General features: G+C 36.8%; 1 protein-coding gene across 1 annotated transcript in view; it reads left to right on the top strand.

The window, feature by feature from the left end:
* The window catches only part of P5CDh1 (delta-1-Pyrroline-5-carboxylate dehydrogenase 1), a 280,792-nt gene that overhangs the window by 245,192 nt on the left and 22,494 nt on the right, over positions 1–13,106 (top strand). Inside the window, exon 13 of the mRNA XM_090391995.1 lies at positions 4,196–4,314. Coding sequence (XP_090248121.1) covers positions 4,196–4,314 — 119 coding nt within the window. The remainder of the gene's footprint in view (positions 1–4,195; positions 4,315–13,106) is intronic.

Genomic DNA, 13,106 nt, shown 5'->3' with positions numbered 1-13,106 from the left:
ATCCATCACTGAATCAGAACAAACCCATATGTGTAGCCTACGTCAGAAACTACAAAGTAGGCTTTCACTGGAATTTGATTATTACAAAGAAACAGGAACTGTCGCAAAATTCATAGAGGAGTGGAACCCAACTGGTACCCTTTTTTGGATTGCTGACGACAATACACTTCAGCTGAAAAATAACTAAAAGTGATACTGAACTGTAATATTGACTCTTACTGAAAAGACACATCCTGTCTACAATTAATGTATTTTTTCTCTCATTCTATTGTATATATCTAAAAAGAAAATCCTTTTTTTCTCTGTAATATATATTCTTATAATATGTAAATAGTCCTTTTTTTGTTATCTATCTTCCAATGTATATTTTATCAAGTTTAATTTAAAAAAAAAAAATATATATATATATATCTATATATATATATACAGGGCCGCCAACTCGAGGGTGCAAGAGGTGCACCGCACCCAGGCGGCAACATTGATAGGGTGCATTTCATGTAGCTAATATCTAATTTGGATTATACAATGCAGTATTAGGGGCAGCCGATAAAAGTTTGCAACCGGGCAGCAAATACCCTTGGAGTGTCCCTGTGTGTGTGTGTATATATATATATATATGGGAAATATGAGAGCTTTACTCCAATAATTTGGAATTTACCGTTCTGACTAGGCCCTCTGAATTATGCATTGTACCAGTGTTGAAATGTAGCCATGCGAAACTTTTATACCTCCATATTTAGGCATTTCTGGTCAAATATTATATACTCCACATTTCAAGTTTTTGATGGCTTTTTCTACCTCAAATATTGGTCTGTACTTGTAAAAATCTCACATGATCATTTTATTTATGTTTTTTTTTACAGTTTTATATATACTGAGTGAAATATTTATTAATGAGAAATGTTTTTGTTATATGATAACATAATCTAAAATACATAATGAATAACATATGCACTGAACTTATCACCAAAGTAATCCTTACTGGTGTTGAAAAATACATTTCCCACACTGCTCTAATTAAGTCCTGGTTCTCTAAAAGAAGTCCAAAGACTGTACAAACAAAAAATCAAGCATACCACAACTGGCTTACATCAAGAACTCCATTCTCCTTTAGTGCTTATAGCAAAGTCGAAAATAGCCACAAGAAAACTATCAATGCTTCCAAAACAGAGTTTGCAAGGGCAAAATGCAGGAAACTTTTAGCTTGTCCTAAACAGCAGTCAAGGGTTGTAACAGCATCTTTATTCAAGGAATCAGTGGGAAGTCTAGTGATAGACAACTACAGAGTGTTTGATGTCTTGAAATAAGTCTTCCAATTGCATAGAAATGATCGCTGCTGGGTCTGCTGTGGCAAGTGTAGCTTTGTTTCATTTGGGCTGTCTTCTCCTTACCTCTTCCAAGCTTTGACGATTTTTTGCTTTGTCTAAAAGAACATTTGGCATTAAAATGCAACCAATTCCTCTGAAAAGTATCAGCGATGTCCTAGGAATTTTCAAAGTGCAGCATTTGTAATTGCTTAATTTACTTGTATAAGTAAATGTTCTTCAGGAACTGCAGGTCATTCCTAGGGGCAGATACAGCAAGTGGATATTGGAACCAGGCTTTAATATAGATCCTAACAGTGAATATGCCGATGTTCAGGATTCCTTCTTGCTGCTTCTTTGCCTTGTTCTTGCTCTTTGCAAGATTTTTCCAATTCTCTAAATGCTCCTTCAACTTTCTCCATGACGAGCTTTTTTTTTTTATCTTCATAGCTATTCTTGCCTTTTCCCAGATTGTCAAAACATCCTAGTGTAGCTTTGTGTAAAATCTTCTCTTGTTTCAAATTTATCCTCTTTATTAATAATATACAGTATGCTAAAATAAACTAGGCTACCTCCCTTGTTTTGTCTAATTGCCTTTTTGTAATGAAAAAACAATGCCATGTTGGCTGACATAACTAACATCTGTTCGGTAAGCCATATTTCATTATCTTCTGGGTAGCAGCAGTGCTGCTCGCCAATGTGCTTGCCATTTTTATAACTTCTATGAATTTTTAACAACACTCTGTTATGATTATGCAAATATGCATAGAGAAAAGCAGCTTGAAAATTCAAGGGTAGACTTATTAAAACATGTTTATTGTGCATTGTAGTTCACTTATTATGCTATTTCAGTATGAAAACTTCAACTCACATAACATAAGTTATCATGCTGCCATGATTGTGTTGCTCTTCATTTTCCTCATCTTCTCTTGTTTCAAATTTATCCTCTTTATTAATAATATACAGTATGCCAAAATAAAGTCGCACTACAGAGATCAATTGTCATGTTAATAAAATGAAACAGTAAAGAGGAATAATGTTAGGAATAAATTACAAGGTCATACACAAACATGTGGCCAAAAATGACTGTGAGAGATCTTTGTGTGAAACATTACCTAAACACTTCAACTGTGTACTATTATGCACATTTAAACTATTGTTACTGTTTAAATATTTATATTATGTATTTATATAATAAATAATGTTAATAATTTAAATATTATTTATTTAAACTATTATCAATAGTTTAATCATTTCATTAAAGGCAATAACACTGTTTTATTGATTTTTATTTAATATTACTGTGGTTGAATTTCATTGTTAAAAAATTATCCCTGTTTTAAACGTTATGTTGATGGAAAATAAATTCCCACTTTACCAACCAGATTTCACTACGAGCAACACTTTCTAGGAATGAATTAACTCATAAAGTGGGGAACTAATTGTACATAGGACTATAATTGGACTGTTCTTGTTGCCATCTTCTTGTGGAACAATATCACGTCAAGAGCACTACCAGTCTTTTGCGCATTCACTTAACATATGTGGTGTACAGGGACATTCAAGACTTGGGAATCGAATCAGTCATTTGAAATCTAGGCGACCATTAGTTACAAATAATTTCATCTCCAGAAAGGAATGGACAAGATGGTGGGTGACAATCTTGTCCTTTCTTGACAACCTTGATACTGACAATCCTCAACTATCCTAAACCACAAAAGTGGTTTAGAGGTATTAGTAACCAATCTTCTATTCTTGAACTTCTATGTGTAAGACATGGGTAAGTAACCCTGAATAGGATTTGTATGAACCACAGATGATGTAATGTGTTACTTAAATTATAAGTTTAAGTATCACTTGTTATTTACGTGGGGAAAATGCTTTTCTCCTCATTGTGACTGCAGTCTTCCTGAAGAACAATTCATCACATACCACTGAATGCAGCCTGCATGCTTATCAAGGTAACTGGTCTGATTTCTTCAAACTGCACCATCAGCATGGATGGATGGATAGATAGAATGGATCAGAAACTTAGATATGAAATTGTAGTTTTTATATTATATTCATGTTCAAAAGGTTTTTTTTTATTATTATTCTATATGATACTGCATGTGCCAAATGATAAATAAATAATGAGGTGATATCCTATCCAGTCCCATGGCCTTATTAACATCAAGCTTGCTTAAAAGTCTAAACATTTCGCATTCCTGAACTATTGGTCTTTTGTTCTCCTTTTGTTGTTATTCAATATTAGTCCCAGGCCCTTACATGAAATATGCTAACAAAATACATTAATATGAAATGCAATTAACCAGAATCATTTACCACAGTTTTTTTAAGGAAACCCAAATAAGTTTTCAGAATGAATTCCTCATTATTTCACACAGCAGGTAATGTGTATTGTGTGGTTTTTTTTTTGTAAATGTAAGTAATGAGGAACTCCTTACATATACTTAGGACTTAAATAATATCCATCACCAATTTTACTTATGTATTTGTGAATGATGTGATATGCTACTTCACCTTCTTATCCATAACACTGATGTTATAGATTTTTAGTATTATGATACCATTGATAATATTTGTTATGTTTTTTATACATTAATGATACTACGTGTGGTGGGGGAAAAAAGGCTATAGTCACTGCTATATGCTCTTGATGATGATAATAAAAATAAAGTCCTTGAATCTGACTAGATATAGTTAAGACTAAATTATAATGTTTAGCACTTAAGTTTCTTTGAAGCGCTGTGATTTAATCTTTTAGCTTTTGTGCAAAATAAACTGTTGAAGCTCTTCAAAAATTCTTCCATTTATTTTCTGTTAATTATTTGTCAAAAATGTTAGTATCAGTAATGCTGAAATCTAAATTTATTTAACCTATTTTACAGGAAATTTATAAGTGATGCTACAGAAATTTTGAAAATGGCAGCTGGTAATTTTTATATCAATGATAAATCAACTGGATCAGTTGTAGGACAGCAGCCATTTGGTGGTGGACGATTATCAGGTAATTGTGTTTCATTATTCAAATTAATGAATTATGGAGTAGCTACACAGTGTTCCCATTAAGTAATGAGACAATAATTATTATATCAAAATAAAGAACTATATTTGGAATTGTCAACTGACAATTGATAACACCTGTATGACAGATGTTAACAATGTTAACATCTGTCGTACAGGTGTTTGAAGGCATGGTGGAAATCCTGAATGGGAACCTCCTTCAGTGTCTGGGTCACGCTGCATTGCATGTCCTCAATGTCGCTGAAGCACTCCCCCCATTTCAAAGGCACACCTCATCTTTGGGAAGAGGAAAAAGTCTGCCGGAGTCAAATGGGGGGGGGGGGTCGATCACACAAATCGACTTGAAGCCAGAAACTGCTTCATAGGCAGCACACAATGCGTGAGCATGTTGTCATTCAACAGAAATCAATTATTGTTGTGGAACAGTTCTTTCCTGAAATGTCACATGTGGGCGTACAAATGTTGCATTACTCCTAAATAATACTGACTGTTCACTGTGGTGCCCTCAGGAACAACAGGGGATAATTCCAGCAGCATCGGAAAAAAAACACTGATCATTATCGTGACATGATTTTTGCAACCTAACTTTCTTCTGCCAGGGAGAAGATGTCCCATGTTCTGGTGTTTTGTTTCCAGATCAAACTGAAAACACCAACTTTCATCACCAGTGACAATTCTTTGCAACACATCATGATCTTGATAGACTGCATGGATGAAATTTTGACAACATGCAACCTGGTGCTCTCTCTGTTCGCGTGTCAACATGTGCAGCACAAACCTTGAACAAATTTTCTTTTGTGCAGACTGTTTCTAAGTTTAATCTGGCCATTTCCTTACTGACACCAAGCTGAATAGCAACTAGCCTAGCGGTTATTCACCTGTCATGGGCAACAATTTCCCTAGCTTTCACCACATTTTCATTTGTCCATGCAGAAACCGGACATCCACAGCATAGTTCTTTCTCCAGGGATTCCTTCCCCTCTTTGAAAACCATCAGAATCCTATGTAGAACTCAGGCAGTCATCACTGTAAACATTTTTTAGGTCTTAGTACATTTCTGTAGCAGTTTTTCCTAATTTACAGTAAAATTTTATCATGGCTCTATGCTCCATGACACAACTTCTGACATGCTCTGCTCACATACTCTTAATTCAACAGTTATCACATGAAAGCTGCTGCATCACCTGACTTAAAAGTTGCACATGCGATTTCAGATCACTCCAGCAATCAAAACTATAAACACGTTAAAAATAAATAAATTATCTTAAATGTTTTGATACTACAGCATGGGCCAGAAGTTCCCAGGTGATTTAAAATAATAATAACTCTATATAAGTTTCAGTAAGGAAATACCGTGAGTAGACATATTACTCATTATTATAATAACAGAAGTACCTCACGTAAAAATATTCTTTATTAGTAGAATTTTCGCCTACAAGTACAAAGGCTAATTAAACAATAACTGATATATTCATAAAGCGCCACCTAAGTAGCTAAAGTAAGATAACTAAAAGCGGTTCTTAAATTTCCTAAATTTATTTAAAAAAAAAATTTTTTTTTTTATTTTTTTAACATACATCCATCCATCTTCAAGGCCCACCTTTCCTAATTGGGTTGTGGGGGGCAACAGCTGCAAGAGGAACTTCCAATGGTCACGATCCTCTGCCACCAAGCTCAGGTGTTCTGGTGGGATTCCCAAACATGTCCACCCAAGGTTTTGGATATAATCTGTCCAGCGAGTCCGTAGCCTTCCACATGGCCTCCCACCCTCTGGCTCGGAAAAGAGGGCCTGCTGAGGGAGCCTCTCTTGTGGCATTCTGACCAGGTGCTCGTACCAACGTAACTGTGATCTCTCAACACAGAGAAGCAGTGGTTGAGTATTGAGGGTTTCCCGCATTGCAGAGCTTCTGACGCTGTCGAGTCTTGTCAGCTCTGCAACCCCTTGAAGGAACCTCATTTCAGCTGCTTGGATTCGTGTCCACATTCTCTTTCAGTCATTACCCAACTCTCATGACCATAGGTGAGGATGGGGACATAGACTGTATTGAAGACAGCCAGCTTTGCCTTCTGGCTTAACTCCCGCTTCAATACTACTGAACGGCCAAGCTCCCTCAATATTGAGCTTGCTGAGCCAATTCGAGTATCTAGCTCTACGTCCCACTTTCCATCATTCGTGAATATGGACCCAAGGTATTTAAACTTCTCCACCTGCCTCATCGGGACTCAGCTTACATGTAAAGTGCACTGGGATAGTTGTCTTGAGACCACAAATGTTTCAGTTTTGGTCACACTGATCTTCATTCCGGCTTCTGCACAAACAGCTACAAACCTATCCAGGGTCTGCTGGAGGTCATCTGTGGAAGAGCTAAGCAGAACTAGGTCATCTGCAAAAAAGCAGACGACCAATGCTACATCTTCCAATTCTGACACACTCACTGCCTCAGCTGTGCCTATCAATCCAGTCCATAGATATTATGAAAAGGAGGGGGTGACAGAACACACCCTTGTGCAGAGGCCAACAGAGACTGTGAAAGGTTCACTTTGTGCTGTTTACCCTGACATAAAACTCTGGGCATTCATACACGGACTTGTCTACTTCTCCAAGTCCACAAAACATGTGGACTTGGAGAAGTAGACATTCTTGGCATATTCCCAAGATTTCTCAAAGACTTGCCTTCAAGTGAAGATTTGGTCAGTTGTACTTCTACTAGGACGAAAGCCACATTGTTCTTCCTGGAACTTTGACTCAACTTTGACTCCTGCACCGTCTTTCCAAGCACCTAGCATATACTTTCCCAGGCAGGCTGAGCAGAGAGATGCCACGATAGTTACTGCAATCCTTTTGATCTCTCTTCTTGAAGACTGGTATTATTATGCCTGTCTGCCATTGCTTTGGTGCTCGCTCAGCTATCCAAGCAGCTTGACACACTCGAGTCAGCCAGAGAACAGTGTCTCGATTTAAGGCTTTTAGCATTTCGGGCTGAATTTCATCATCGCCAGCAGCCTTGCCCAATTTTATTGCTAAATGGACCTCTTCTACTGTGAGACTAGTCATTGCCCTGATCTGCACCTCTTGGATGTCCACAACTGCTGGGCCACCCAGGTTAAGAAGACTCTCAAAGTATTCCCTCCATCTGTGGAGGATATCCTTCTCAGTTGTTAAAAGTGCACCATCAGAGGCCTTAATTTCCCTTGCTGTGCATGATTTCCTTCCTCGAAGTCGGCGGATGGTCTGCCAGAATACTTTGTTTGCATTTGCATAGGATGAATCTAATCTTTCTCCAAAGGATTCCCAAGCCTTCTGCTTTGCTGTCTTTACTGCCTCAGCATACCGCAAACGCATCTCAGGTGACCTGACCCTAAGCCATGTTAGGTAGGACTCCTTTTTTGCCCAGACAGTTTTTTAAAATAGAAAAATTATTTTTTTTAAAATAGAAAAAAATAAAAAGGAAAGATTAGCTAATTTATAGAGTACTATCTCCCACAAAGGGGAAACACGTAGACTCAGATCTGTTTAGGTTAGGGGAGTGAAGTAACGCTTCACATGTTTCTTTGTAAAGCCGTTCCACGAGGAACTGACTTTTATGAATGACTTTTGTCTTTTTCCAGTGAACTCTATGTCTAGTGTGGCATGTTCTGCAAGTCCAGACTATTCAGATTCAAGGTACTGAATATATGACTTGTGTTCTTCTAACCAGATAAGAGCAGATCTTTATGTTTGTCTGAAATATGATAACCCACAAGAGCAGGGAATCTGGTAGACACCTGGGCAGCCGAGATGTAGGAGCCGTGAGGAATGTAGAGATTTTTCTGATGGGTTGAAAAGCAACACAAATATTTAGTAGTTTTTACAGTTCAAGAAGGAGGAATTAATATATTGTAATTCTTTCTGTTATAGTTTTTCTGAAGAACAAAAGGAGCAGGCTCTACGAACCAGTGTTTTTAATAGTACCTGCCTTTTGACTGGGATTGTGGTGGACAACATTTTTGTCATATGGAAGGGCACTTCAGAAGAATTACAACAGTTTCTCTGAAAAATAAATGCACTTCATCCAAGGATCCAGTTCACCCTAGAAGTAGAAGTAAATAAGCATTTAGCCTTTCTAGATCTCTTAATTCTTTGCCAATCGAATGGTAACATACAATTCACAGTCTATAGGAAGGAGACTCATACAGGCTATTACATCCATGCTGAATCACATCACCAGCAGCCAAAAGGCAGGTACTATAAAAACACTGGTTCATAGAGCCTGTTCCTTTTGCTCTTCAGAAGAAGTATTACAGAAAGAATTACAGTATATTAATTCCTCCTCCTTATCCAATGGTTATAAGAATTCCTTCATAAAAAGAGCATTGAGTAGTCATGTTTCAGCATCCTCTTCAAATACAGAAGAAATAATGCATATACCTATCCCCTATGTGCAAGGCATTAGCGAACGCATAGCTAAACTGTTAAAACTACTAAATATTTGTTATGCCTTTTGACCCATCAGAAAAATCTCTACATTCCTCACATCTCCAAAGGACAAGCTCCCACATCTCAGCTATCCAGGTGTCTACCAGATTCCCTGCTCTTGTGAGTTATCACATTTGGGACAAACAGGAAGATCTGCTCTTATCCAGTTAGAAGAACTCAAGTCATATATTCAGTACCTTGAATCTGAACAGTCTGGACTTGCAGAGCATGCCATCAGCACTAGACATAGAGTTCATTGGAAAAAGACAAAAGTCATTCACAAAAGCTGGTTCCTCATGAAATGGCTTTACAAAAAAACGTGAAATGTTACTTCACTCTCCTAACCTAAACAGATCCGATGATCTACGTCTTTCCCCTTTGTGGGAGATAGTACTCCACACACACACACACATATATAAAAATAAAATAAAAAAAATTTTTTTTCCAAAATAAATTTAGGAAATTTAGTAGTTTAGGTGGCGCTTTGTGAATATATCAGTTATTGTTTAATTAGCCTTTGTACTTGTACTGAGGATGCCTGTGATACTCAGGTGAAAATTCTACTAATAAAGAATATTTTACGTGAGTTAATTCCGTTATTGTAATAGTAAGTAGTAATAACTCTATTGTGTATGAACGTTTCAAAATTTTAATTACACAAAAAAAATTTACAAAGAATGAAGATTTTTTTGACATCAAGTGTGAAAAATAACATCACCTAAATGTCTTCCGTTTTCAGCTTCATGTAACTCTGCTCGATGTAGGATATTCTCCATAACAGCTTTGAGAGTCTGTCACAGTAAGGCTCGGATGTTGTCCTGCAACTGCTGAAGGGTTCGGGGGTTTGTTTTAGTATACCTTCCCTTTCAAATAACCCCATAAGAAGAAGTCAGATGCTGTTGAACCATGATGGAAATTCAATAATTATTGAATGATTATTTTCCAAGTAAAACTGCTCAATTTTTGTTCTCTGGTTCAAAGTGAACCACTTCATCATAAATCTCCCAATCTTGTAGTTTTAATCTGAAAAAAAAAATTAGCCCAAAAGTCTTGAAATGGAACTGGGGGTGGGGGGTACTTAAGGATCAAAGCTGAGGAGTCTTCCACATAGCCTTTAAAGGAATGCGGAGAAACCAGGGCTTCTGACCTAATATCCAATCCTCACCTTCTCATGGGGCACCCTGTTAAGTATCTACCAGCAGGATACTTAATGAACGAGGATGGGCTGGCAATTTGTGATTTAGCCAACCAAATTGTCTTCTTATTGGCTTAAACCACAAAATAAAATGATGGTACAACATGACACCATGCCAATGTTATTCACATTATACTCATCATACTTCTCCTTAAATTTCAACTGAAGGTAGGTTAGCTGGTGTTATATGGAGGTGGCAGGGTCTTCCTCCTGGAAGCTTGGGTTTTTCATTCTGTAAAATAAGCAAACTAGTGAGACAAAGCACAATTAACAGACCTGATATACACTGGCCTCATAGCCTTAGGTGCTTTGACCATGACTCCTAATAATCCAAATAGCTCTACTTAAACTTATTCATTTACAAGGTACTCATGCCTATCTCTGGCATCATTCAACTCATCGATTGCCCTCTCTAGATAAAAAAAAACTGTTTCTTATGCTCTTGCTAATATACACCCTTACATACTTATAGGAGTAATCCCTTGTTTTCTTCTTTTTGTTGATCAAAAAATTTCTTTTTTTCATATAGTGAAAATTTTTTGTATGTAACTCTTATAGAACCTAAATTATATGTATTGCTGTTGTAAACCAAATTTTGTAACTAAAACCTTGAGCCTGTAAGGACAGGCTCAAGGTTTTAGTTACAAATCTGTGATTACCATCTGACTCACATACTTCTGTATCATCTCAACCACATTGTACACAGTAGTGCATATGGTGACTCTATCAGTCTTGAAAAGAGAAATAACATAGAAAATTTTACTTGTGCAGAAAGTAAATTATCCTCTATAGGAAATTATATTCTTGCCCTACTCTTTAATTTGTATGTCAGCGATATAGGGAAAGATTTAAAGCTGGGGCGGAGGGATATTCAGTTGTTTGCTGATGGTGCAAAACTGGGGAGAGCAATAGAAAATAAAAATGATGTAGAAATTCTGCAGGATGATTTAAATAAATTGGCATTGTGGGCAAAGAATAATGATTGTCAATTTAATGTTGAGAAATGTAAGGTTTCCAACCTTTGCAATCTGCAACTGTTGGATTGCAAAGGCAATCCAACAGTTGCAAAGGTTACATACTGTATATCACATTGATGGTACTGGATTACAGGAAATTGATGAGACTAGGGATTTGGGGATAATGGTAGACAGAGTTGAAGTTCAGAGAATGTATTGCAAAAGTTGGTAAAATTACTCGAAGGATTAATTGGATGATGAAAAACATGCTAACAAGTAAAGATAGGGAGGCTATTGTCCCTCTTTATAAGAGCTATGATTTGGCTGCATCTTGACTACTATGCACAAATTTGGTCACCTGGATTTCTTGGAAGATCAGGAGATGGTGTAGAGGACTTAGAAACAAGTACTATTTTGGTGACAGGTCTGTGGAATGCTCCATATAAGCATAGGTTTCAAGTTTAGTTAAGAGGTGGAAAAGAGGAGCATGATAGAAACTTATGTTTAATAACTTATAAAAAATTGACACAAAGAAAAATTTTAAATGTGTAACAAATAGAGAACTAGCAGCCCTGGAAGTTGTGTAAAAGTGTGGTTAGTGTGCGTGGACAAGATTTTTTGCTTGGAGGGTGGTGAATAATTGGAATGGATTGCTAGAATTAGTTGCGAGTGCCCTGACAGTGAATGAGTGTAAGGAAATGTACGATAGGTATTGTGTGTACAAATGTTAGTGCGGGTCTCTTGTGATGAGTCTTCCAACTCCATGGAGATACTGTAATAATAATAATAATTTGGTCCACCTGCCTTCTCTTGGATTCTACTTTGTCTGTCCATTACTTATCCTCTAATCCATGTCGCCACCTTTGTATCCATGCCTGTTTGCTCCTATTTATATAATATTTCCATGTTACACCTTATCAAATGCTTTTGCTTTTTCAAAGTCCAGCAGTATCATTGTATCTCCATTTCTTTATCCAACTCAACTGTCACTTCGTTGTAGAAAAGGGAGTAAATTAGTGAGGCAAGAACCACCTTCACAAAAACATGTTGATCTTCATAGAGTATCATATTACTATCCAACTATCCCTGAGATATTGAGTCTGTAACTTGTTATCTATATCTTGCAGCCTCCTTTTAGATATTTGTCAAAGATGACTTTAAATGGCCTGGTCAGTTCTCTTGTACATTCTTATAACATGGACCCTATATTCCATCCAATCCCATGTATGTATTCGCATTGAGATTTCATGATATGCAGTTCATTTGCCTCTCTTCTCACACTGGTTTCTGTTAAACCTGTCAGTGCAATATCTCCATCTGGATGATAAACTCCTGCAAAGTGTGATTGCACTATAAGTCAACTACACTAGTTTCCATCAATTAAGGAACAAATAGAAAAATCACAATAACTCAAATCCATATGATTAATTTTTATGGTAAAAAGCAGTATGATATGAGATGTGAAAGAAACGCAAAATTTGTAAATAAATAGTTTAATTCAGCAACATGGTTACATGAAGAAATGGTAAAAAAAAACAAGAGGTCAAAATGAGATTTTCAAAGTGTCTCAGTAAGGAATATATCATCCCTCATTGCAATACAGTGCCTCTCACACCATGATAAACTGTATGAAACAATGTTTCATACAGTTTATAATGATATCAAGGAGCTCAGTTGCTAATAACAGCCATTGCTCTTGAAGAACTCTCCTAAGTCCCTCAAGGTTTTGGGTAAGGGAGGGTCCCAGACATTTAGGGCATCCCAGACACATCAAATGTTCTCTTCTGTGGCATGGAAGTAGGAGCACACTGGTCGGTTAGTATACAGACCATTTGTATTTGGAGATTATTGGACTCCTGTTCTGTCATCCTTTTCCTTAGATGTCACTTGAGTTGTAGATGAGCTTTTGAAATTCTTGGGACTGTTAAGCCAGATTGGGATGATGGATCAACATCTCACGTTTTTTGGAATTTTCTTTTGTACAGTTTTGGTGCATCTTAAGGCTTGGATGCCTTTCCAATGAGAAAATCAGAAAAGCCTAATTTTTCATAATGAAGGAATTATATCTCATCATATTTCACCTATGTGGGACAAGTTACAGGTACACTGGATTCTATATACACCTGGATAAGCAAGGAGTATAGAGAGAGGAAGTATACATCTATTGG

The sequence above is a fragment of the Typopeltis vanoorti genome, chromosome 4 (assembly GCF_054136105.1).
Source record: "Typopeltis vanoorti isolate ZY-2024b chromosome 4, IOZ_Tvanoo_1.0, whole genome shotgun sequence".
Lineage (NCBI taxonomy): Eukaryota > Metazoa > Arthropoda > Arachnida > Uropygi > Thelyphonidae > Typopeltis > Typopeltis vanoorti.
This window is presented reverse-complemented; position numbering and strand designations above follow the sequence as displayed.